At 56.8% G+C, this 26,076-nt stretch overlaps 1 protein-coding gene and 1 long non-coding RNA gene across 7 annotated transcripts; one reads left to right on the top strand and one right to left on the bottom strand.

Moving 5' to 3' along the window:
• CSK (C-terminal Src kinase) lies at positions 1–17,926 on the bottom strand. 4 transcript variants are annotated; one of them, XM_027123618.1, is made up of 13 exons: positions 17,284–17,926; positions 4,918–4,997; positions 4,460–4,573; positions 4,225–4,337; positions 3,657–3,876; positions 2,753–2,846; positions 2,493–2,558; positions 2,310–2,409; positions 2,130–2,220; positions 1,567–1,640; positions 1,282–1,477; positions 1,087–1,173; positions 1–860 (listed from the first exon to the last, which is right to left on the bottom strand). In XM_027123618.1, the coding sequence occupies exons 2-13, from the start codon at positions 4,930–4,932 to the stop codon at positions 678–680; spliced, it is 1,353 nt and encodes a 450-aa protein (XP_026979419.1). In that variant the 5' UTR covers positions 4,933–4,997; positions 17,284–17,926; the 3' UTR covers positions 1–677. The 4 variants fall into 4 exon arrangements, with proteins under 4 accessions (XP_026979419.1, XP_026979416.1, XP_026979418.1 ...); XM_027123615.1 differs by having other exon boundaries at positions 4,460–4,807; positions 17,284–17,910; XM_027123617.1 differs by having other exon boundaries at positions 4,460–4,621; positions 17,284–17,908.
• LOC113629247 (uncharacterized) lies at positions 16,207–25,490 on the top strand. 3 transcript variants are annotated; one of them, XR_003436467.1, is made up of 3 exons: positions 16,208–17,266; positions 18,236–18,469; positions 21,999–22,592. It is a non-coding gene; the product is annotated as an uncharacterized LOC113629247 (long non-coding RNA). The 3 variants fall into 3 exon arrangements; XR_003436468.1 differs by lacking the exons at positions 18,236–18,469; positions 21,999–22,592 and adding an exon at positions 24,289–25,490 and having other exon boundaries at positions 16,207–17,266; XR_003436466.1 differs by lacking the exon at positions 18,236–18,469 and having other exon boundaries at positions 16,214–17,266.
• The last annotated feature ends 586 nt before the right edge of the window (positions 25,491–26,076 follow it).

Below are 26,076 nucleotides of genomic sequence, written 5' to 3'. Positions count from 1 at the left end.
GGCGGGGTCCTCATGGAGTGGTTTATTACGATTCCATCTCACAAGGCAGGTGGGTGGGCGGGCGGCAGCGGCACACGGACTCCAAGCCCCTGACAGACGTCTGCCTCGGGCGCATGCAAACAGTGCAACATGGTCAAGCGCAGACACGGGGCGACCGAGGCAACACGGACAAGGAACACGGGGTGGGGAACGAGGCTGGGGCGATGGGTCCCTAGAGAGGGGCCTGGTCTCCCCAACCCTTGTGGGCAGGACAGGAAAAATAAGATTCGTACTTCTTGTAAAATGCCCATTTGCTGGGTACTTTCTTTCTCCTTATCTTGAAAAATAATAAAAAATAAACACACGGAAAAAAATCTCAAAAAAGGAAAGGGATAAAACTCTAAGAAGGCGAGATATGGGAGGCCAGGGGGAGCCTGACCCCAGTAGGGCTCCTCAGCCTCCTCCCTTCTTGGCCCTTGGGCGGGGTTCCCAAAGCCCCACAGGTGGGTCCATGAGAGAAGGTGCCAGGCCTAGGCGGGGTCTCCGGGGGCCAGAAGGGGCGCAGGCGGCGACAGAGAAAAGAGGCCCACGGTCCTGCTGGGCTCAGTTCGGGTTTGGGCCCAGCGAGTGGGGCACCAGGTCCGCAATCTCTCTGGGTTCAGTCCCCACAGGCCCCCGACCTGGGCGGAGGCCGGCAGTCACAGGTGCAGCTCGTGGGTTTTGATGTGCTCCAGCTGCTCACGGAGCTGCAGGAAGGAGGGCCGCATGGCGGCGTCCAGGTGCCAGCAGTTCTTCATGACCTCGTAGACTGCAGGTGGGCAGCCATCGGGGGCGTCCATCTTGTAGCCCTTCTCCACCCGCGGGACAACGTCCTTCAGGGGCTGCGGGCAGGTGGGTGGTACGCATCGGTGTAAGGCCTGACCCCGAGGGGACCCCCACTCCCCCCTAGTTCCGCCTCAGCCCCGGCCAGGGGAGCGCCTGGAAGGTCCCGAGGGCAGGTCTGCAGCTTCTAGGCCTCAGGCCGGGGAGGTGGGGCTCAGCCGGTCCCCCTCCCTGTCACCCCCTCCCTTGCTCCAAGCCCCACCCAGCCCCAGCGCCCACACTCACAATTCTCGGATAAGGCACTCGCCCGAAAGAGTAGATTTCCCAGAGGAGGATCCCAAAACTCCACACGTCAGACTTGGTGGAGAATTTCTGCCAGTTGGATGGGAGAGGCAGTGTCAGGTCCTGGGAACTGGGGGGTGCGGGTGACCCGGGAACCCCACCCACCACAGCTCAGGCCCTGAGGAGAGGCGCGCCCACCTTCTCTCTCAGGGCCTCGGGGGCTGTCCACTTGACTGGCAGCTTGCCCGTGTCCTGGGTGCTGGAAGCTTCCTTGGTGAGGCCGAAGTCGCTGACCTTGGCCACGTTGTCCTCGGACACCAGCACGTTGCGGGCTGCCAGGTCCCGGTGCACGAAGTTGTTGCCCTCCAGGTATTCCATGGCCTCGCAGACATCTCTGGGGGCGAGCCAGCCACATGTCCCCTCAGACAGGGATCCCATAGCAGCCACCCCCCGCCCCCCGCAATCAGGCATTGCTTCACTCACAGTGAGAACTTGAGGAGACAGTCTCCGCCCAGCACCGACCGACCCCGAGACCGCAGGTAGTCCACCAGACTCCCCTGGGGGCAGGACAGACAGACCAACAGGCCCTATAAGTCAGACTTGCCCTCTAGACCCTGGGAACAGTGGGCCTGGGGCTGGGTAAATGGCGACACTCAAGGGAGGTGTCAGGAGAGGGGAGGGGCAGGGGAGAGGTCAGGACGTCACTACTGAAGGAATATCAGAGTCTGGACACTGGACGCTGTGCTCAGCAATTATCATGCATTATCTCTTAATCTTCATAAATCTCTGAGGGAAACTTTGTTACTACCTCCATTCACAGATGAGGACCTGAGGTTTGGAGGGGTGACACAACTTTTCCAAGGTCGTAGTGAATAAATGATGAGCCAAGACAAAAGCCAAGCCCTGGTGACTTCAAAGACCAGTTGGAGAGAAGGGACTGAGGGAGCAGGGGCCCAAGGGTATGGTGGGGGGCTTGGGGCAGCTGGAAGGCTCGACCCCAGTGTTTAGCTCCAGGCTGGCAACTGGATCGCGGGGCAGGCACACACCTTGGCCATGTACTCGGTGACGATGTAGAGCCCACCTTTCTCCTCTACGATCACGCCCAGAAGCTGTACCAAGTTGCTATGCCGAAGTTGCCTGGGGCAGGACGGGGTGGTCAGAGCCTGCCAAGCCTCCCCATCACCTCTTGGCCCCGGGTGACCTCCCCACCCCCTGCCCCAACTCACGTCATGACCGAGGCTTCAGCCAGGAAGGCCTGGGCAGTGGCGTCGTTCTTAATGCACTTGACGGCGACTTTGTTCCCTCGGTAGTCACCTAGCATCACGTCTGGGGCAAGAGAGTTGGGGGTCGTTTCCTGGACTCCCCCCAGTCATCAGCCTCTCCTAGGGCTCCCACCCTCTCTGGCTCACCTCCAAACTCCCCCTTCCCAATGGTCTGCAGCAGCTTCAGGTCCTTCATGTTCAGCGCCCAGCCGCCTGTGGGGGGAGTGGGTGGTGAGTGAGGGGTGCTGAAGCCAGAGCGGGGGTCACAGCAGAAGCAGACTGGACTGTGACTTATGTGGGGTCCCCTGGACGTCTCCAGAGCCTCCAGGAGGGGGTAGTGCCAGGAAGCCCGGGTGGGAGGAGGCGGGTGGGCAAGTGAGGAGTGGGCGTGGGGGGATGGCACTCACTGCGGAAAAACTCATCCTGGGCCGCCACGGTGCCCTCCATGACCTTTGGCTTGATGAGGCGAGTACAGAGTCCATCTGCGTCTGAGGTGTAGTGCTGTAGAGGGCAGGGCAGGCGATCAGGGCCAGCCCCCTGTGTACCACCCGCGGCTCCCGTGCACTGCCCTGGTCTGACCACCAGATGGCAGCAGAGGCCGGTCCCACCCAGCCCAGAGATGCTTTGGGTCAGGAGGGCTCTCCATTTCTAGCAGGGGTTAGGGAGGCCCCAGACACATGGTCCATCTCCCATGCTACCCCACACCCAGGTGCTGGACGGATACCGGGTTGTTGTGATCACTCTGGGCCTCACCAGCATCCCGAAGCAGAGGACAAGCCCTGGCTCAGTCTAATACCAGCCTCTAGCCAGGTGTGCACAGGACCCTCCCCTGTCATAGGCCAACCCAGGCCAACAGGGGGAAGGTGCTGAGAGTGAGTACAGGAGGCATCTGGAGGCTGCCTGGGGTAGAGATGGCCTTGGGAGCTGCAGGGACATGTGGGCCGTCAAGGTGAAGCTCATGGGGACATGTTTACGTTCACACAGCTGGGCATACAGCTCTATGAGTGGCTGGAAGGAAGCTAGTTCTGGGATCAGAATACTCAGATTCTAGTCCTGGCGCCTCCAAGTCACAGCTGTGTGACCAGAGGCAGGTCTCTTAACCGCTCTGAACCTCTGTTTCCTGGCCTATGAACTGGGGTACCACCTCCCTGTGCAGGCATTGTGGGGTCAGAGCTCAACGCTGGCACACAGCACGGGCTCTATCGAGGCATGAGGAAACGTGGGCTTGCAGAGGCTGCAGGACGTGCCCAAGGTCATCCAGCTAGAGTGGTGGGACTGTAGCTGGAATCAGGGCCGGCGCGCTCTGCTCACCTCCACCAGCTGCATGAGGTTCTCGAAGTACACCTCCTCGTCGATGCTAAGCTTGCTGGCGTGGTATATGATGCGGTAGTGCTCCACCTTGCCGTCGCAGCTCACGCACAGAGTGTAGTCCCCGGGGTAGTTGGTGCTCTCCCGCACCAGGAACAGGCCTGTCTCTGGTGGGCACAGGAGCCGCTCTGCCTGCTCCCGCGTGATCTTGCCATGGAACCAGCTGCGGGGAGGCCAGGCCTGGGGTCATGGTGGCCCAAGGGCACTGCCAGGCTCCACGTCCCGAAGGCCCTCCCTCTGGCTGGCACCTCTCCACAGTTCAGGGCTCAGACAGGCTCTGGAGGCCCTCATCCTCTGCCTCCTGCCCTTCTTTCTTCAGCCCTCCTAGCTCCGTCCTCCCCTTTGAGGTCCGGCACCCATGCCCTTGCCCTCGTCTCAAGAGGCCCTCACGGACATCCCAGCCCCTCACTCTCGCCTCCCTGCTCTCCGGACTCTCTTCTAGGGGTAACAGGGCTCCCCGTCCTCCTTCCTCCCAGACTGGGAATTCCCAACCATACCCAGAGGTACTCACGGCATGAGGCTGAGCTTGGTGCCTGCCTTCACGCCCTCCCGCTTCTGGACGTAGTTGGCTGGGATGATGCCCTCACGGCCCACCTTGTTCTTGGCTTTGTACCAGTTGGGGTCCTGGGGAGAGGGGAGCCCAGACACGCTCTCAGGCTCACCCTCCCATGCGGGGGAGACAAAACCCACCCTCCCGTGCAGGGGAGACAAAACCCAGTGGGTAGGGGTGTGAAGTCCCTGGTTACCTTGGTGACAGCTACAATGGTGAGCACATCTCCTTTGCAGAAGGGAAGGTCCTGCTCAGCAGTGCCGTGAAAGTTGTACTTGGCAATACATTCTGTACCGGATGGCCAGGCAGCCTGCAGGGCAGGCGACACGTGGGCGGAGAAGCCTGGGGCCCCACCCACCTGCAAGCCCTCAAGGTCACAGCCTCTTGGCTGGCCTCCCTGAGTCTGGGTGAGGTGCCCTTCCCCTGGAGAGCTCTGGGTGTCTTCTAGCTGAGACTTCCCCACGGCCCCCAGACCTGTGCTCCCATCTTGAGGGCCATGCATCTGACAGTGGGCCCTGGAATTCCATTTTGCTGAAAGCCAGGACTGGGGAAAAGGGGAATGAATCGACCTGAATCCTCATTCTCACTCTTCTGAGCACCCCCGTGGTGGTGGTGGGGATACTCCACTGCCCTAGACCCCTGCCCCTGCAGTACCTGAATTGCCGACATCTTCTCAGAAGATCTGGTATCACCGTGTCACAGGAAGGCCAACCTGTCACTTGGTACCATGAGAGCTGTGGGGAGAGGGGAAGATTGAGGGAAGGTTGTGAGAGGAGATGGTTCCCTCCATCACTGAGACCCTACTCCTTCCCCATAGCAATGCGAACAGATGCCAGAGGCTTCCAGAGCTGGGACCTGGGGCAAGGGCTGTCCTTTCCAGTCTCAGCAGGCTGAGGGCACGGGGCAGGGGAGGAGGCAGGGGATGAAGGCTGAGGACCCCCAAGGACAGAGGGCCGTCAACCCTGAGCCCATTGTGGCCTTACAGCCCTTGGAATGACCAACAGAGGCTACAAAGCGTAGTGGGTAAGTAGTGTCTGCCCCACCAGCCCCCCATGGCTGGATATCAGCTAAGTGGTCTGTGGGGGACCACAGGGCAGCTGTGAACCTGGGGAAGGTGCTTGGGACCTTGGGAAAGTCCCTTGTCCTCTGTGGGCCTCTTAGTTCTGTCACCTATAAAAACTCACCCAGGCAGTATCTCTGAAGCCAAACGTATGCCAACCCCATGGCCTGGCAACCCTACTTCCCAGCACACACCCAAGAGAAAACAGGGCAGGCACTGCTGACACAGGCACAGGAGCACACGCAGTAGCACGGTCTGTAACGAACCTCACACTGGGAACTGCCCAGACGCCCGTGAGGAGTGAGATGGATAAACTGTGTACATTCACAGAGTACTGGCCAGCGGTAAACATGAATAAACTACAGCTACGAAACAACACTGATGCATCCAAACATGCTAACCAAGACGCCAGACAGAAAGCACACATGCCTTGTGATTCCATTCGTATAAACTCCACAGTCAGGGGATTTTCCAGTGCAGGATGGCGACTCCCCTTGGAGGAGGCAGCGACTGGAAGGGGGCAAGTTCAACTCTGTAGCGCTTCACTGAGCTGTACCCTTGTGGCTGGTATACATTCTGGTGTATGTGTTTACTTCAGTAAAACTGACTACCCCGAGATAGCTACCTCAGCCAACCCCACGCCCCAAGAGCAGCTAGTCAACCCCGTCTTGCACACATACTCTTTGTGGCGCCAGCTCAGCACTCCCTCTATGACCAGCATCTTCCTAAACACAGCCCAGAGCCCCCGAGTACCTGTCCCAGGAAGCAGAGGGATGGGGCTACTGTTCTCTTCTGACAGATGAGGAAACTGAGGCTCAGACAGGGCCAGTGACTCCTCCGTGCTCACAGTATGTTAGAAGAAAACCTCCTCCATGTGCCTTGTTCCCAGGCTCATTTGCAGGACACACAAGGCCTGGGGCCTGGTTGACACTAACAAACTTTACCACCTACCCCAGGCCAGGCGGTGGAAGAAGACATTTGAGTGCAAGTGCCTAGGGGTGTGAGGTGAGTGAGGACTGCAGAGCTTAGGTGGGCTTCCTGGAGGAGGGAGCGCTGGAGCTGAGCCCTGAAGGTTAGAGGGCTAAAAAAGGCAGGGGCACCCCAGGCTGGAAGCCCATGGTGAGGAGGGCGGGAAACAGACCCTGATGGTCTGAGCACCCCGTCAGTCTGCGGCAGGGGACCGTGTGTACTGGGTCCGCCTGGCACAAAACTTGCAGGGATGCGGGGGCTTCAAATGCTGACGTGAGGAAACAGGGTTTGCTTCTGAGGGCCATGGGGTCTGTGGGCCTCAGCAGGGGAGTGTGTGGTCTTGGAGACCAGAAGGAGCCGGGGAGAACAGAGGTGGGGAGAAGCACCACTGCGTCCAGGCCCCACTTCCAGGCTTCCCTTCCTCCCGGCATACATAGTGCTTCCTGTCCCAAGGCCAGCCCGTCAACCTCTGCCATCTGGGCAGGGAGCCTGGGGCACAAGAAGGATGAGCCTGGACACCCCTACACACACACATACATTGACACAACTGAGCCACCATGAGTATAGGAAGCACCTCCAGGCCCCCAAGAACCACATGTGGGAGCCGTGAGCTCCTCTTGCCCCCATTTTATAGAAATGGAAACTGAGGCTCATGAGGTTTGAACAACTTGCCCTACGTCGCACAGCTAGTTAGGGGCGATGGTCCGGAACTTGAACGGGGGTCCCTCTGTGGCTGGCTGGGTCCCCAATCTTCAAGACCTTCTGAATAGGGGCTCTGCCAGCTCTCCACATCCCCTTGCCTCCCCCTCCCTCGCAAGATTCACCACCACCAAGGGAGAGAGGGCGAGGAGGCTGAGGCACCATTAGTCACCCTCCCAGCTGTCAGTTTGCAAACACTCCCTCCCCTGCAGGCCTGCAGCTGCTGCTGCCGCCTCCCCACTGACTAGATGATAATAACAAAAATAATAATAGGTCCTGTTTGCTGAGCACTTATTCTGTGCTGCGCCCTGTCCTTGGCACATTATGGCTCATCAAATCCTCTAACAACTGAGAGGGAGAGGCTATTATTATCCCCATTTTACAGATGAGCCAGGCTGAGAGGCAAGTGGCCTTACCTGAGGCTACACCTCCAGTGAGCGTCCTGCCCCACGCAGATGTCACATGCCTGAGCCAGCAGGCCAGTTCGACCCCCACCCCTGGTGCCTCCTGCCTCATGTGCACGCACCATGCGGGGGCTGCCAGGAGGCTGGGACCACACTGGCCTCAAAAAGAGAGTGCAAGGGAAGAGGGAGAATCAAGCGGTGCTCAGAGGAAGGGGCAAGGCCAGGAGGGTCAGGGTGGCCTGCCTTGAGGGTCTGGGTTTTGACAGATATGGAAACGAGAGGGAGGAGCTAGCCTCTCCCCTTTGCTCTACTGGCTATGACTTCAGGACTCAGTTTCCCCATCTGTACAATGGGCTGGTGACAACCCTACAGCTCCCAGGGCTGTTCTGAAGCCTGCTTTCTTCCCACAGAAATCCTGCCAGCAGGAGCTGCAGACCCCCTCTGATGGCTCCTCCCTGGCGAAGTCATGAGGCCAGGAAGGTCCCGTCCTTAGGGCTCTGAGGGTCCAGCCGGGCTATCCCCTTCCAGGTCAGAGGCCAAGAGTCAGAGTGGCTGGGAGGGGCTACTGCAAACCTAGGCCTCTAGTCAGGCCTTGATCAGGCACAGAGGGGCCCTTCCAGGGTTATGTGAACCTTGTTTCAGGCCACTTTGTGGAAGAAGTGCAGGAACTTTGTCCAGGGAGTCAAGGGCTCTGAGTCCTGTTCCTGGCTCTGCCACCAACTTGTTGTGTGACCTTGGGAAAGTCCCTTGACCCTTCTGGGACTCACTGGCTCTCCAGCACCTGAACCAGATCCCTTTCTCACCCGCTGCTCCTAGGACCCTGGTACCCCACCCACCTTCCCACCTTGGCATTCCCTCTCCACTCCTTCCCCCTTCTCTACCCAAGGAACTTCCATTCAACCTTCAGGGGTTGCACGTGTGCCTAAGAAAATGTAGTAGGACAGTCCCTGCAGTACTGTTTGTTGTAACAAGAGATTGGGAGAAACCTTTATGTCCGTTAATAAAGAACCAAGTAAATACATGACCAGATAGCCTGAAAAGGCAACAACACAACTCCAGCTGTTATGGGGCCAGGATGGATCTCTGGGTGCTGATACAGAAACCTCCCCACGATAGAGTAAGTAGAAATGGCAGAAAGCCAGCTCAAGTCACGAAGGAAACGTTGCTGGGGGAATAGGACAGTGACATGGCATCTCAGTACCACCCTCCAGATTAATCAGAGAGAGGAAAAAGCACCTCCACCACAGGGAGATGTGGCAGATACCTCGTTAACCGAGTGATCAAATTAAGCATCACCAATAATGAGAGGCGCACACTGAGTGCCTCCTGCACTAAGGAGGGCACAGCATCCTCTGTGTGATGGGCCCGCAGAGCTGCTTAACCTGACTCCAATCAGGAAGACGTAGGCAGACAGAGACCAAATAACCGGCCTGGACTCTTAGAGTCAATGTCATAAAAGACAAAACAAACAAAGAAAGGCTGGGGAATGTTCTGGATTAAACAAGACACAAAAGAAACATGAAACAACAACAAAATGGTAATTATGTGAGGTGAATGATGTGTTAAGTAACCTCATTGTGGTAATCGTTTCACAATATGCACATATATCAAATCATCACACTGTATACTTTAAACTTACACAACATTAAATCGCAATTATATCTCAACAAAGCTGCAAAAGAAAAAAAGAAAAGACACATGATAGCAAGATTCAATGAGTGATTCTGAATAAGATTCTGGATCAGAGGGAAAAAATAGCTATAAAGATCATTTGGGGACAACTGGGAAAATGAAAATGTTAGATAATGTTATGGAATTAATGTTAATTTTCTTAGGTGTGATCATGGTACTGTGATTATGTAAGAGATACACGATAAAGTACTCAGGAGAGAAAGGTACGATGCCTGCAACTAACACTCAAATAAATCAGCAAAAAAAAATACGTATACACATATGTCCATGTATATAAAAGAAGAGGTAAAGCGAATGTGGCAAAACGTTAAGAACTGGTGAAACTGGGTAAAGTATACATGGGTATTCATTACACCATTATTTCAGCTTTTTGGTGGGTCTGAAATACTCAAAGACCAAAAAAAAAGCAGGGTGCAGGACATCACCCGTGGTATATTACAAATTATTGTTTTTTTAAAGGACATACCATTCACCCCTAACCTTAGATATGAAAGATAGATATCTCTGAAAGATAGAAGAAACTGATAACAGAGGTTGTCTCTGGGAATGGGAAGGAGTAGTGAGTATCAAGTTCAAGGGAAACTTACTGTTCGTTGTATATTTGCTATTTTGTTCTTTTAACTTTTGTTTTTTTAACCACATGCATCTATTGCCTTCCCCCTAAAAATAAGATTAGTAAGAAAATCAATAACTTTTTGAAAACCACTTGTGCCAGGAGCCTTCCAGGGCTCCCCAGCTGTGGTGGCTGCTGGGGCCTCCAGAGCCTCTCAAGCCCCATGCTCCAGCGAGAAGCTCACTGACCCTGTGGGAGCCCCTGCAGGAGGGGAGCCGGGCCCAGGGCGGCCGCTCAGCACGTGAGTGCTGAATGAATGAATGAACCAACAAACAACAGGGGGAAGCTAGGCTGGCTGCACCACACTGCGGTCCCATAACCGACAGGACTATACTTAACCCCTAAGGGACAGCAGCTGCCACCCCACCCCCACAGGGCTGGGGGACAGGGGGCTTTCACTCCGACTTCCTGCCCCAAACCCTGCTCCCAGGAGTTCTTGTGCTGGGGTCCTGGGAACAGGCTGGGCATTGTGCCCAAGCGCTGAGGTCAGTGACCACAGCCTCAGGCAGGCCTTTCTTGGGAGCCCAGGCTGGCAGGCAGGGGGGAAGCCCAGCAACTGCCCTTTGCCTGCCTTGGGGAAGCTGTAGACCCTCACAGCCTAGCACGTGCTGAGGGCCAGTGTAGGTTAAGGGGCTCCTGCCCTGCCCCCCTTACCAAAACTCCACTGCCTAATGGGGCGTGGGAGCCTTCAGTAACTGTTTACACCCAGCTAAAAATAGCCACTGAAAAGGGAAGTGCACAAGAGACCTGGGGGAACTCTGGGGGCCATGGCCCCCAGAGACTCTGGTCCTGCCACAGGACCCAGCTGGAGCCTCTGCGGGGCAGGGCAGCCCCCCGAGGCAACAAGCAGGTCCACCTTGCCCTCTTATTCTTTGAGCCACTGTTTCAAGAGGCTCCCTGTGAGCCCAGCTCCATGTGTGGCAGCCAGGATGGACAGGAGGGGGGAAGGGCCCCGGAGGTCCTGCCCTTGGGACCCCAAGAATGCTACTCAGCATCTCTGCTCTGTGCGCAGCCCTGCTCCACCCCTCCTGGCTACCAGCTGATCAGTCCCGGCCAGGTGTGCTTGGGGCCTCAGCAGAGACGGACAAAGGCCACTGGGGAAGGCTTCCAGGAAGAGGGGGCGGGGAGGGGAGGATCTCAGGTAGAAGCGACTGTGCTAGCTCCGGCCAGGATTAGGATTTCAAACCGTGGTACAGAGAGAGTTAATGAAGGCGGGAGGAGGCTCAGGGTGAGGCGGGTGAGGGTCAACAGAGGCTCTGAACCCAGGCAGCCTGGCACACAGCTCTGCGTTTCTGATTGGGCACGCCCCTCCGAAAGACACCTGAGGAGGGCGGGGCACCAACAGCAGCTGGGCTGGTTTGGCAGCAGTAAAATCAGCCCCACCTCTGGTTCTAGAAGCACAGGGCACCCAGGCTGACGGCACTGTGATGCCCCTGGTGACACACCAGGCCACGGGCTGGAGGCTGGTTCCCACTGAGCCAGATGGGTGGTCCCAGAGCCCTCAGCTGGGCAGCTGCAGAATTGGGCACAAGACCCCTGGAGAGGCCTGAACCTCCCCGGGGGTCAGAAGAGGGCTGGAAGGATGGACGGTCCCACTTTGTCTCCAGTGTGAGCTGCCCCACCCTCACCCCCAGGGTTCCCTCAGCATCCAGCACCCCTGCCCTAAGGGGAGGGGTGAGTTTAATGGCTGCAAAGTGTTAAAGACCAAATTACAGCAACTCACTGGCTTTTTTCCTGCCCCCCAATGGCTCAGTGGGGGCTGGAGCTAGAGGAGGCTAGTAAGGGGAGCCGCCTTCCCCAGGCGCTGCTGCAGCCTGAGGCTGACACTCCTGGCCCAGAAAGGTTTCTAATTACCGCTCAGGAGCCTAATTACCTACACGTACTGGGCAGTGGGGACTCCAGGCCTCTGTTCCGCCACCCACCTCAGCACAGGCTGTGGTCTTTGCATCTTCATTTGCCTACATTTACATACAGCCTCTCAGCACTGACCTCCAATGAACCCTTAAAAACCACCTCCAACGAACCCTTAAAAACCAGAGCGTCCTTGTCCCTCACCCCAAAGTCCCCTAGGCACGTTACAGGTGGGGAGATTGCGGCCCAGAGGCCGGTGAGCTGGCCACCAGATTCCTGGTCTCCCCATCTCAGAACTGGGACCCCGAGAACACATGGCTCAGAAGGTAAAGCTGAGGGGGCCCAACTCAAAGGACGTACAGTCTTGCTACCCAGTGTAGGGAGAAGGGTTACCAACACCCTCGCCCCACGGGATGGACTGTAAAAATGAAAGCACGAACAGTGAGAGCCTACTGACCCAATCCTGCCTTAGTTATTTAATCCTCCAAAAAACCCCATGAAGTTTTACTGCTGATCTGTTTGACAGAGGAGGAGCCAGGCTGAGGAGGATCACCCAGCTTCCAAGGGGTAGAGCAAGGATTTCAGCTCAGAGTTGTCTGAACCTGGTCGGGAGAAAACCCCTCCACCCTTCCCTTGGGCAGGACAGATGACACCCTGGACAGAGAGGTGCGAGTGGGCAGCTGAGGGGAGGTCCACCCAGAGATCAGCCCTCCTGCTCTGGGAAGGATGGGTTACATCTGTGCCATACCGTGCCTCGCACAGCAACTGGAGAAGCCAGCAGCCCTAGAGAGTGGAGGAGCTCTAAGCAAGGACCTCTGCCCCTACCCTGTCTCTTTCTCAAACGCTTCTTGATTTTCATGGCCCTTCCTCTCCAGGAAGCCCTCCTGGCTGCTCCAGCCTACGCAGATCCCCAGCTTCTGAGCTCCCCGGAGCCCTGCCAGGAAGTTGGAACCACAGGCCTCTCCCTACTGACTGACTCCTCTCTGACTCTGGCCTCTTCTATTGGTCGGCAGGGGGGCCTCAGGGTTCCTTCTCTCCTCTCCTCTCCAGTCTCCCTGACAGCATGGGCCACAGACGTCCGGCCGGTTGGGGAGCAGCGGCTGGGCTGGGCAGGGCTGAGAAGCAGCAGCCTGGGTGTGCAGGCGTCAGATGACACCCAGGTTTTCACCCACCCACAAGGCTTCCAACAGTGCAGAGAGGAGGACCCGCGGGGAGGAGGAGGGCACCAGGCAGCCTCTCCTGCTTCTAGGGGCCTAGACCACGGAAGGGGAGGGGAGGCGGAGGGAAGCTGCGGTTGGAGGCCCAGTCCCACTGAGGCGTACAGAGCTGGTGTGTGATGAGAAGCTACCCTCATCACAGTACCTCAAAACCAGGAAGAGAAACTGAGCTGGCAGAAGGGCGAGCTGGGCTGCGTGGGGTCCTCAGGTCCCTGGGGGCCTGCCAAGGGGAGCTCTTTGGACAGTCGCTGGACAAACCACTTGTCCCTCCCAGGCCTCAGTTTCCCCACGGGAAAAATGGGATTCTCTCCCTGGTCCTGCCAGTCTGACCCTGATTGGTATGGGCTGCATCATGCCTGACACAAGAGACGCCCCCCAGTTAGTGGAGTACTCCTGGTCCCCCAACAGGCTCTGGCCTCTCCCGGGTAGCAGGGCTTGGCCCCCCCGAAGTGAGCCTCGCCCTGCCTGCTTCTCCCCTCAGCCACGCAGGGAGCACACTAGCTCTTCCTCACCAGCTCTTTATTTTTAGGTCTGAATTTGACTTTAATCATTACTTAGCGGATTCTATTTCCAGCCCTTGGATGAAGGGACCCAGAGGAGAGGAGGAGGGGAGGCAGTGCTCCCTGCCTGGTGTGGAGGGTGGCCTGCCTCCTCCACCCATCCTGTCCCCAACCAAGGAGGGGGGGCACTGAGAAACTCCCAAAGTGCTCACCCCAGCCAGGCCAGCATCTTGGAGAGGACCGCACCCTGTGACCTCATCCCAGCCCGAGCTGTGGGACAGGAGGGCAGTTGTAATGCCCGCCTCCCCTGCGCCAAGACCAGGGACGAGGGGGACACTCCAAAGGCAAAAGTCTGGTGGCCGGAGTCCGAGGTCATGTGCCTGGGAGCCCTCTGCAATGAATGGGCCACCTTGGGGAGGACCCTCTACCTAGGTTAGTCCTGAGCCATACCAGGGTCAGCTGGGGCTATGGTCTCCTAGGCCCTGGGAGTGCCAAGCTGAGACTGTTTTCCTCCTACTGTCCATGGGCTGACCCTAGCAGGGCACTCCCAGTTCTCTGATCTCCACAGACGTGGAACAAGAGGAAGTAAGCGATGTCACAGCAGTACATGCTCAGATTACACCTGGGAAGCACCTGCTGAAGAGAAGGACACTAACACACAAGACTTCCCTAGTGATTTGTGGACCATCTATGTTCCCCTTCAACTCCCAGCTGGGAGGCTCTCGAATCTCTGCCTCTGACCCCAACTTTCTTCCCTTCCCCAGCCACTGGGCGGGAGGATGAGGCTGGCATGGCTGTCCCTGGCTTGGGGCTCCGGATGCCGGGGTTCCTTGCTAAGACTGTTTTCCCAGGGAAAGTAGGCCTCTATCTCCACTGGGGAAATGTGGGGCTGGCCTAGGAAGTAGCTGAAGCTGGGGGACAGGAGGCAGCCAGGCTCTCAGAGAAAGAGCCTTGTCCATTCAGCTCTGATGCTGAAAGAACAGAGGGAGAACGGGTAGGGCCAGGCCCCAGAAACCAACCAGTAGCCCACCTTCCACGTGGTGATGGGGACGGGGGAAGGCAGAGAGGGGGGACAGGATACTGGCCAGAGCAGTCTCTGAACACAGGGTTTCTGAAGGGCTCCCTGGGCAGAGACCACCCTTGGCTGGGTGAGCCATCAGCCAGCCCTGGCCCGGGTGTCTTCTGCACACGCTGAAGCAGCCTGCAGTGGGCATTCCTTCAGCAAAGCCTACCCCTTTTCACAGAGTGCCTAGTGGATGCCAGGGGGTGTGCCAGGCACCTTCTAGTACCTTGGTTAGTTAGTTCCGTGTCCGCACACTCCCCTCTGACGTAGGTATCACCGTCCCTGTTGTGTATATAAAGGAACTCTGGCTCAAAGGATGACCTGTCCAAGGTCCCTCCTCCCTGGCCTAAATGGCACAGCTGGGCCTGGAATCACGTTGGTTGGGTGCCAAGCTGCCCACTCTCTCCAATACTCTCAGCTGCTTTGGGGGCCTGCAGTAACAACAATTACAACAGCAACAGACGGGAAACAACGATGCACAAGCTTGGTAAGAGGGTTGGGGTAAGGCTGCTGCGGCAGAGCTTTCGGGAATATTTTGTAGCTTTTTAGGAGCAAAGTTGCACAGATTGTGTAGCAACATGAGAAAATGCCCAGATATGGTATTAAATGAAAAAAGGTGTGATGGCACGCATACCCAAATGAAAACAGCGACAAAGGCAAAAAAGATCAGGAAAAGACTGGCTGGGAGCTCGAAGATACTAACAGTCACTATGCCAGTGAAGAAACAGTGGGTGAATTTTCTGTGTTCTAAATTTTCTGTAGTGCTGTTTTGTTACTTTCTAAATTAAGAACCCTAATACTATTTACCTACATACGTAGTTTTCTGAGCTCAGATTTGCTTCCTGGGGACCCACCTGCCACCCAGCTCTGGTCCTGGTGTCTGGGACATCAAGGGATGGCCTTTCTGATTTGGGACAGTCCCTCAGACACATGAGGGTGCTTCCCTACCTTCTCGTTCCCAGACCAAACACCTTTGGGGACAATGAGGTTCAAAACCTCCCAAAGAACAAGCTCAGAACTGGACCCAAGCCGTCCTGCCAGATCAGGCTTGTTGGGGCGGCCACGTCACACTGCGAGCCCTGGGCCTCTGTCTCTGCCTGTACTCTGGTCTGCTCTGTGATGGCTCAACCCCTTGGGGCCTGGTGCCCTCTGCAGCAGTGCTGGGGACCGTCTTCTGGTCCTTCCCTGTCCCAGACCCAAGGCAGAGAGAAGAGCAGGGAGGAAGACACCAAGCTCGTCACATAAAAAGTGAAGCCCTGCACACGTGCTTGCCTGAAGCCAGACCCCTTTCTACAAGGGTCTTGGGACCCCGGCCTGCACCCAACAGTTCACAGGCGTCCAACCATGTCAGGCTTCAGCCCCAGGCCCTCAGGCTGGCAAGGAAGTTAGGGCTGGGTGAGGGGAGCCTCACAGGCCCAACACATCTGTGTCCCCTCCACTGTGCATGTCAGGGCAACCGGAAACAACTCTAAACCAACGGCAGAGGCCTGAGCGGGACGAAACTGCCAGCAGCCCCAAGGGGCCCCAGACACGGCTAAGTATCCCCCAGGGAGCCTCCCACACTTCCAGCAGCAAAAGGATCCTGCCACAGTCCCAGTCTCCTTCCTGCTGCCTTCACCCTGTTCCTGCTGGGGCCCCACCAAGAAAGACACTGGGAACACCAGGGTGTAGGGAGCTTGGAAGAGACACCCTGGGTGTCCCCACTCTGACAATGTTCCCATGCCAAGGCTGAAGGGTGCTCCTTGTGGAAACAGGGCTCTCGCCTTCCCCATCCAGATCCCATTCACCAGCTGGGCCAAAGGTGTATAGGAGGGAGAGGTCAGGAATGACCACCAGGCTGCTTCAGTTCAGCACCAGGGCTGCACCCCGTGGGTGCCCCACACACTCACCGCATCCCTCAGTGGGACCCGGCCTCAGGCACCAGGGGGAAATCCCACGGGCAGTGCCAATGCTGCCCGAGCCCAGACCCAGGCAGAGCCGGGGCCGGAAGCCCTCTCCCTTCTCTCTAGCCCTCTGTAGGGGAGCACGTGCTCACCCCACAAGGACCCATGGGCCAAGCTGGGGACTTATGTCCCTGGTGGGTAAAGGCACCTGGCTGGTTTCTCTCTGCCCACAGCAGTCCAGCTCTGCAGAGCCGGGGGGATGAAAGGACAGACAGCCTAACTCTGCCAGAGGCCTGGGATAGCAACTCCCCCTTTAAGCCTCAGTCCCCTGGTCTACAAAACAGGAGGGAAGATAAACCCCTAGTTAAGCTCCAAGAATCTAGTGGCTGGACACGCCCCTTCCTGACACCTGGCTGGGCCCTGAGGAGCCTGGGAAAAGGGGCTGACAAGGCTGCCAGGAGGTGGGGCATGGTCCTAATGCCCAGTGTCACCTCCACCAGGACAGAGGCCCAGCCCAGTTTCCCCACCCTAGGGTCAGAGGTCCCTTGGCTTAGGCCTGGTCTTCTGGGAGGCCGAGGGTGACAGGCTCAACCTCTGGCAGGCTCAAGGGAGGTGGCTGGGCCCTGGGCTTCCTGGAGACGGCAGGGCCTCCGCAGGGGAATGCGGGAGGGGTCAGAACCAGGCAGGCCAAGGAACCCGCAGGGAGGCCCTGGGCCGGGAATGGCAAACCGCCCATCCTCCTGGGCCCTGGCCCATGCCGACCCCCTCCCTCCAGGCTCCAGCCAGCCCCCACAAGAGGGGGAGGACAGACTCGGGGTGGCCAGAGACAAGTCTGTGGGGCTCGAAAGGTAGTACCTCCCTCGTGCGCTCCCCTCCCAGTCGGGCTGGGCTGACAGTGACTCCCGGGAGATTTCGAACCCGGGAAGGAGGGTGTAAGGGAGGTGGGGGATGGGTGTGGACGCCACGGCAGCTGCAACAGAAGCAACAGAAGCGGGACGAGCGACCTCCACCCACCCCCCGCCGGGAAGCACTCGGACGCCCACCTCCTCCAGGTCTGTCAGGCACTCACCTCTCTCGGGGCACTGCGGTCCGGGCCACCTCGCTGCGGGCAGCATCAGCGGCCTGCGGGGCAGTCCATGCGGCCAGGGGGGAGGGGAGGGGCGCAGGGGTCCCCGGGTGGTGCGGTACAAAGAGGTCTGGGTGCGAAAGGAGGGGGAGGAGGGACGGCCAGACAGAGGCAGGGGGACGGCCTCGCGGCCCGGGTCGGGGAGGGAAGAAAGGCGGGGGAAGGGGGGCGGGAGGGAGTCGGGGGGAGGAAACAATGTAGCCGGCGCGGCCCCGGTAGAGTTCCGCTTCCGAAAGCCGCCACAGAGGTTCGATTTTGGGACGTCGCGCCGGCTGCCCCGGACCCTGGATCGGGGCCGCAGGGGGTCCCCGCGTTCCACGTCCCGGAGGCTCCGGCGGCCACAGGCTGGCTGGGGCGGGAGGGACCGCTGTCCGGGGGATGGCCCCGACGGCGGCGCGGCCGGGCGATCGCCCCGCTCGGACCCCACCCCGGCAAGACCTCCGGGCAGGGTGCGGGGTGGGGCGAGAGCTAGAGGGCGACGGTGGTCTCAGTGGCGGCGGCCAAGCTCGGCTCGCCCTGGGCTCCGCTGGGAGGAAGCTCGCAGGCCTGGCGAGAGGAAGCGCGGCCCGGATCCTCCGCCCGCGGCAGCGCGCCTGCGCGAGGGAGCCGGCCCGGCGCGCCGCGGGGCGTGGGCCGGCGGGGCGGCGCCCCCTGCCGGGCTCCGGGGGCACTGCGGGGGGGGTGTGTCCGCGCCCACGCCCTGCCCCCACCTGCCCACTGGCGCTGAAGGATCCTGAAGGCCCCTCACCGAGGGCCGACCAGCCCGCCTTGGAGCAACCTCCAAGCCTTCCTCGGGCGCAGCTCCCCCGATGTAGAAGCGATTGAGGCCAGGCCTGGTCCCCTCTCCTCGGATCTGTTTGTGGAGAGTGGGCCTCACTCACAGCAGCATTTATAGATTCACAAGCATTTCCTGGCGCTGAGAATGTGACAATTCAGGAGTCTACTAGTAGGACCACTTCGTTACCGTCAAGGAGTTCCCAGTACTGACAGGCCAACAGACAAGTGCCAAGAGATAACTGATAAAAGTGAAGAAGTGGTGTACAAGGTCCACAGGAAGCAGAAAAGAGGGAAGGCCTAATGAGACTTCACAGAGCTGGGACCTTAGGCAGAAGGAACAGCATGGACAAAGGTAGGGAGAGGTGAGAGCACTTGATGGCTCTGGGAACTGTAAATAGCTCAGTACGGCTGCAGTTTGCAGTGTGGGTCCAGGAAAGTAGTGGGAGATGGGCTCCCTGCAAGCCCCAGAGACAAGAGAGATCCAAAGGGCCTTATGGAACTTTCCTGGACTTTGTTTTCAGCTTGGCAGCAGTGAGGAAGTTGTCAGTAGCTATGTGATTTTGGGAAAGTTACTTAACCTCTCTGTGCTCTAGTTTACCAAATGGGGGAAGTTATAACACCAACTTCTTAAGGTTTTGTGGGGAGGAAATGAGTTAATACGCTTAAAGTGCTTAGCGTGCAGTGGGCGGCACGTGGTCAGCCCTTAGCTAAGTATCGCCTGTTATTATATATTACTGTTAACGAGGAGCAGGGCGTGATCTGCTCTGAGCTCAGGAGCAGACTGTGTGTGTGTGTGTGTGTGTGTGTGTGTGTGTGTGTGTGTGTGTGAGTGTGAAGGGGGAGCAGAGAGTTGGGGGCGGGGGCAATGATGGAGGAGAGACCGGAGACTCCAGTGTGGGTACAAGGAGGCAGGCTACTCCCTAGGGACTGGGCCCTGAAGGAAGGGTCAGGATTGGTGCGGCAGAGGGGAGGGGCATTCTGTGGTGGGGAAAATGAGGTGTACAGGCAAAGTCTTGAAATTCAAAATAAGTGAGGGACTAGGGTCCTGGAGGAGAGTGAGTTGAGAAGGCAGTGTGGCTGTACATTGCAAAGAGCAGAAGTTGGGTGTGCTTCCCCAGACAAACTGCAGGATGGCCCTCTGACCCAATGCACCCCTTGGCCAGTTTCCAGAAAGGAGCCAGCCCTTCAAGGAGGGAAGTGGTAGTCACACCACAGCCCTTTGAGGAGACATCCAGTCTCAGAGATAGCTATGGTGTGACAGGAAAAAGCATGGATTTGGGGTTCAAAGTGTAAAGTTAAATTTCAGCTGGGCCACTTCCTAGTTGTGTGATCTTGGGCTAGTTACTTAACGTCCCTGAGCTCAGTTTCCTCTTCTGTAAGATCAAGCTTAAAATGCAACTGTCTCACAAGAGATGGTGCAGATGCAGCAAGATAATGGCCTAGGGGTGGGGGAGGTGGGGAGGGTGTTCAGCTTGGCTGGTTTCCCTTTCTTTCCTCTGAGGTCAAGATGGAATGATAAAGTGGGACCGGATGGGGCCACCTCTCAGCCTGAAGGAAAGCACTTCAGCAGCTCTGCGAAGGCTTCTCGAAGGGCCAAGTTGATATCTCCCCTCCCCTGACTGATCAGCTGGCAAAATGGGAAAGGGCTGTGGGGATATGTGGAAAATGCTCTAATCCCTGTCCCAGTTTTTCACCAATGCATTTTCCTTTACCCCCCAAACATGTTTGACATTATCCCCTGGGTTTGCTGTGGCCTAAGTGTGAACTTTGGAGTCAAATAGGCTTGTATTTGCATCCTGGTTCCACCTCTTCACGGTAGAATGCAATAAATTTGTTAACTTCCCTGAACCCCAGGCACAGGGGACAAATCAATAAAGGGTCCTGCCCCACAGAGCTATCCTCCAGTGGAAGAGCCAATGAACTTCCAACCTCACCACCATTCATTCATTCATTCATTCCCTCACTCAAATACTTACTGAGCACCTACTAAGTGCCTGGCACTATCCTGGATGCAGGAGTTGAAAGGGCGAGAAAGACCACTGTGGATAACCATGTGGTTATCCCCTCATGGGATAAATAAATAAGCAGGGCAATCAGACACTGTGGCATGAGGGCAATGAATGCTTGATGGAGGAGAGCACGGGGCGGGGAAACAGACACAGAGGGCCCAGCAGCTTAAGGGACAGCCAGAAGGCCAAGGTGACAAGACCAGCAAGCGAGGGGGAGTAGTATGAGAGGAAGGGGCTGGATCTGGTGGGGTGTTATGGGGCGGGGGGTTTATTATGTGAGTTTGGATTTTATTACATGAGCGCTGGGGAGCCGCTGAAGGATTTTTAAGCAGGGGAGTGACACGATTGAGCAGAAGTCAAGAGACCAGTGAGGAGACTTTGCATATTATGGCCAGTGATGATGGGCATGGACCCCAGTGGACAAAAGGGAGCCACGTGGCAGCTCTGGGTGATGGGCTGTTCAGGGAGTGAGGCCCCAGGAGAAAGGGGGCCTGATCCTTAGGTACAGCTGGAACATGGGGAAATGCTGGTGCTTTTTGCTGAGGTAGGGAGGACCTGGGAGAGGCGCAGGCTGGGGGTAGCGCTCAGGAGCTGTACTTTGGACAAGCTAAGGTTAAGACACCTGTGAGACAGGGAGATGTCAAGATGGCGTTTGGAGCTACATTTTACGGACAAGGCCACTGAGGCTTGAAGCACTCAGAACTTTCCCAGAGTCCCACTCCCAGAATTGGGGTTCCAATCTGAGGACCTCCAAAGCCTGGGGCACCAAACAGCCTCCCCTCTCAGCAGACCCTAGGAAAGGAGCTCATCAGAGAAGGGTCTTCTGGTTCTAGGATAGGGGAGGAAATTTAAGAGGAGCCCCTCCCTGCCAGGTAGGCTCAAGTGCTAGCTTTCCCAGGCTGAGCTGTTGTCCCCACCTTGGGGGAATGGAGAAAAGAGGGGAGGCTTGAGACCCCTGGATGTGGGAACAGGGCTTAGGACTTCTGGCTGCATTTGATGACACAATGCCACCGCAGTAGCTCGATGCAAAGTTGGGTTGGTAGCCAGAAATCCAGAGCTTAAGCACCTTTATGGGTGGACTGAGCTGTGATCCCAGGGTCCCCTGGGAAGGAAAGGACTTCCCGCCACGCTGCCTCCTCCTCTCCCCCAGCCTCTTTGCTCTGAAATGACAGTTTAGAGAAACTGGTGTGAAATAGTTTGAAACTCAGATGTCTGGGCAGTCCCTCGGGGCAGAAAACAGGAAGCCAAGATTAAAGGCAGATTTCCAGCAAAGTCCCCTTCTACTTCCTGCAGAGCAGGTGCTCAGGCTGAGCTGACTGTGGGCCCCTTCCCTCGCTGACAGCACCTCTGGGTGACTCTGCACAGGCCGGCTCTCCTGCTTTAGGAGCTGTTCTTCAACCTCGTCATCACCATCCCCACAGGAAGCTCCTGCCAGGCCCTTGGGGGAATGAGCCTCCTGCAGAAAGAGGCTGTGGAAGGTGGAAGGAGGCACCAACAGGAAACAGCACCTGGGGACACCTAGGAGGCAGTGAGGCCAGGCGGAGAGGGCATGGGCTTTGGGATCGTTCAGCCCTGGTGTGAATGCCACTTCTTGCTGTAGGGTCTCACTGACCTGTGGGAGTGGGTCGAGGGGTAGGAGCAATGCAAAGGGGGGCTTCAGGGAAGGTAGCCGGGGAGACTGGACCAGTGCTGGGGCCTGGGAGGCCTAGGGGAGGGCAGAAGCAGGAGAAAGCAAGTGGCCACAGTGGCCATCTCAACATCAGGGACCACTCGGCGGGGTGGCCAAGCTGATATCCACAGCTGCTAAAGTCTCAGGGAACCAGGGGCCAGCATGGGCCTCCCCCGTGACCTCTTTCCCTTCCTGACCCGCAGGAGAGCTGGCTTCCGTGGGCTCCGTCAAGGCAAGAAGCTACGCCTGCCTCATGCAGAGGCAAAGCCGTGACCTTCCAGATAAGCCCTGTGTTCTCCTCAAGGGGCCTGAGACCCCACCCACCCAAAGCTGTCCTTGGGAGGACACCTGCATCAGAGGCATCACGCGTTGGAAACCTCCCTTCTTGGATGGCTGAGTTTATCACGAGGACAAGGCATTGCCCTGGGAGACCCAGGTTCTAGGGACAGACTGGCCTCTGATTTGGGGCAAGTCCTCCCCATCCAGGCCTCAGTTTCCCCTCCTGTGTACCGAAGGGTTGCATCTGGTGATCTCCTGCAGCTCTGACTTCGTGTGCACAGGTGGAGGCCCTGGGCATGGGGAGGGTGGGCAGCTGCCAACGGACTCCAACTTCTGTCCCCCTGGGACCAGGGAGCTTCCATTTACTGAGCACCTACTATGTGCCCGATACTTTATAATTGTTATTGATGACGATACTGATATTTACTGGACACTTACTGTGCACAAACATTTTTAATGTCAGATTAAAGTCTCTTCTCTTTACTGCAACAGTTTGCTCTAAGGGGATTTCTAAGGAAGCTTGTTTGTTTGTTTCCACCATGATGGTGGCAGAAGTCTTGGTGCTGATGGTTTGGTGGCTTTTTGGCTTTTGTGGTTTTAGCGGTGGTGGTGACCCAACCGAGAGGCCATTGAGAGCTGGAGGACCTCACTCTTGTGGCTTGAGGCAGCCGGTACATAGGGCTTCCTCGACCACACCACAGGGGTTAATTGGCTGGTCTCCTGACCTTGAAGGTCATGGGTCTGGGCTTTGCAATTCAGAATCTCTCTGGAGCAGGCAGATGCAAAACCAAGTTCATGACATGAATTGGTCAAGGAACCTGGGATCCCTGCAAACTTATCTGGTGCCTTCCTCCAGGAAGGCATATTTCCTCCAGAAATGTGGCACATATTTCTTTCCTCCTTGGTCCTTGGTCTTGCAATGTTCTGTCTGGTGGGGCACAGATGTTAAACAGCGTGATGAGAGTTACTAGGAGGGATGTGCAGGTGTGATGCAGGTGCACAGCAGAGGAGCCCTCCTCACCTGAGTGCTCAGACCCTGCAGGAGGAGAGATGCCTGGGATAGTAGGAGCAGAGGCCCTGTAGCTGGAAGGGGTTGAGCTTTGGGAGAAGCAGAAAGAGGCTAGGATGGGCTGAGGGGCAGGGCATGCGGGGCAGTCTTGGGAGCAGAGGTCAGTGACCAGAGCCTGCAGGGCCTCCTGTGTCCACCTCAGGGCAGAGGGACCCTGCTCTTTGAGGGTTTCACCAACGCCTCAGCTGTGTGTTTGCATTTTTAAAAAAATATTTATTTTTTGGCTGCGTTGGCTGCTGCACGCAGGGCTTCTCTAATTGCGGCGAGCAGGGGCTACTCTTCATTGCGGTGTGCGGGCTTTGCGTTGCAGTGGCTTCTCTTGTTGTGGAGCACAGGATCAAGGTGCACAGGCATCAGTAGTTGTGGCGCACAGGCTCAGTAGTTGCGGCTTGCGGGCTCTAGAGCACAGGCTCAGTAGTTGTGGCGCACGGGTTTAGTTGCTCTGTGCATGTGGGATCTTCCTGGACCAGGGATCAAACCTGTGTCCCCTGCGTTGGCAGGCAGATTCTTAACCACTGTAACACCAGGGAAGTCCCTGTGTTTGCTTTTTTTTTTTTTTGTGGTACGCGGGCCTCTCACTGTTGTGGCCTCTCCTGTTGCGCTCCGGACGCGCAGGCCCAGCGGCCATGGCTCATGGGCCTAGCCGTCCCGCCGCGGCATGTGGGATCTTCCTGGACCAGGGCACGAACCCATGTCCCCTGCATCGGCAGGCGGACTCTCAACCACTGTGCCACCAGGGAAGCCCTGTGTTTGCATTTTTAAAAGATCACTTCTTCCTGTTGATGGAGAATTGACTGGCTTTTTGTCCTCCAGGAAGCTGCAATGGCCTTTCCCAAATCCCCAGGCTAGATCACTGCCCTCTGCAGTGCCGCTCAGTGGGCCCTCTTCTCAGCTTTGTAGCGTTGACTACCTGCTTTGTGCAAGTTTCCTGGTCTGCCACTGGAGGCTGAACCATGGTGTTCAGATGTTGGTTGAATGACTGAGTGATGTGAATTTTAATAAATAATAATAATAATAATAGTTAACACCGATATAGGCTTTACCATATGCCAGACACTGTCCTAAGCACTTTACATGTCTTAAGTGTCATTTAATCCTTGTAATATATTTCCAAGGTATGTATCATTATTCTCTCCATTTTGCAGAAAAGGAACTGAAGGGATTCCATGAGGGAACTCAGCCACCAGACCCTGCGTAGGAGAGGAAGGATTCAGGATGCCATTGTATCATTCTCACCCAATTTATTTTAACAGCTTCTGGGTTAGAGTCCTGGCCTCACTCCTGCCCAGCTGTGTGACCTTAAGTAAAGGTCATATAACTTTCTGAGCCTCAGTTTCCTGATCTCTAAAATGAGAGGCTCACCTCACTTGTGATGCTAAACAGAGAAGAAGAAAAGCTAATCACTTAGCACAGTGCTTTGGCCCCAGGCACACTTGCACTCACTGGCAGTGAGATGAATATTTTTTTCTCTGACTCCTGAAACAGGCTGTGTAGTACTGGCTCTCCCCTGCTGTCCTCTAAGTCCAGCTTCCTGAGGCTTTTGTCTGTTCCTGAGCCTACAGTTTCACAATGGCTTGTGAACAGTAACCCTCCTCCATCCATTCCCCAAATATTGAGGGCATGTGTACTACTTCCCAGGCACCAGAGCCCCTGGGGTTAGGCAGAGCCAGAGCTTCCTTGGTTCTTGGTACCCGGAGTCCTGGGCTTCTGAGCTTCTGAAAGTTTGATGCTTCCCTCTCAAGGCTGCCTGGAGACCTTCTCCTGCCGCGTGTCATCTTTGAGCTGGACCAGCCTCCACCCAGAAGTCCCCGGGCTCAACTGCACAGATTGGAAACCCAGTTGGTGTTGTTCTGCCTTTCTCATGGGAACTGTTTGGGGGAAAGCCGAAAAGGGGTTCTGGGTTCTTCACGGTACAAAAGTTGGAAACTTGGCCTAGGATGGGGGTGGGCAAGGAGAAGCAGCAGGAGGTTTGCCTAGCTTGGGCTGCAAAGGGAGAACAGCTGGGTGCTGCTACTGCCTCAGGCCAAGCTTTTGCAAATCACATGCAAATCCTCTTGCCCAGGTGTTGTACCTGTGAATAAACTTGTGTGTCTGTGTCTGAGATCAGGGGAGGTTTTGGAAGAGTGGGGTGAAACTGCGCAGGGAGGAGATCCTCCGTGAGCTGAGGAGCTTTTAGAAGCTGCCTGAGACAGGGATGGGCACCTGGAGGGACATGTCCCTTCCCTTTGATTTTTAAGGCCCTCAGAGTTTAGTTCTGAAGAGCGGGTGCCTGGGTGGAGAGGAGAGGGATTGTCTCTCCATGGGGCAAACAGTAAATGTGTATTGAGTGAATAAGTGAGCAACCGAATTCTCCTTGGGGTCTCTGGCTGCCATTCTTGCCATAGGTCTCAGGGCTCCCGTCCCAAGGAAAAGGACCTTGCCTGCCTCCCTGTTGTCCTTCCCCCCAGCCCATCTTCTTAGACCCCTGCTCTTAACCACTGGGTCTCCAGGAGCGCTCTCCTGACATAGAGGTCCAGGTCACATCTCTATCCAGCCAAAGCCAGTTCTGGTTGTAGAGGTGGTCCTCTTATCTCCAAAGACCCGCCCCCCCCCATCCCTGGGGCCAAGCAACTCCAGTTTCAGATACACCTAGTGCAGCCAGCCTTCCCCCCCTCCCACTGGCCCTCAACCGTGTGGCCAGTCAGCAGTGAGAGTGGCAGCCTCAGAGGAAAGGCGGGCCTGCCTGAGTCTGGGAGACTGGGTCCTGGGTGCCTGCTGTTGATATGAGTGAAGGATGAAGGTTGGGGTGATAGGACCACAACTTGGGAGGAGCTGGTTGCTTCCCCGAGCTCGTGGTGCAAGGGAACATGAAGCTTCAAGTCAGCGAGGGTGAGGGTGTGTCACGGAGGAAAGCAGTGCCACGAACTCTAGGGACCCTTGATTATTTTCAGTTG

The sequence above is a fragment of the Aethalodelphis obliquidens genome, unplaced genomic scaffold (genome assembly GCF_003676395.1).
Source record: "Aethalodelphis obliquidens isolate GAN/ISIS:26980383/991018 unplaced genomic scaffold, ASM367639v1 scaffold26, whole genome shotgun sequence".
NCBI lineage: Eukaryota > Metazoa > Chordata > Mammalia > Artiodactyla > Delphinidae > Aethalodelphis > Aethalodelphis obliquidens.
The sequence above is the reverse complement of the archived record's forward strand: the minus strand, read 5'-3'. Positions and strand labels throughout refer to the sequence as shown.

Excerpts from the sequence above, each read along its gene's own strand:
- CSK (XM_027123615.1), bottom strand. Across the intron at positions 4,338-4,459 it reads CCATTGTAGCTGTCACCAAG|GACCCCAACTGGTACAAAGC; the intron begins GTAACCAGGGAC and ends CCCTCTCCCCAG. Across the intron at positions 2,410-2,492 it reads TGGGAAGGGGGAGTTTGGAG|ACGTGATGCTAGGTGACTAC; the intron begins GTGAGCCAGAGA and ends CTCTTGCCCCAG.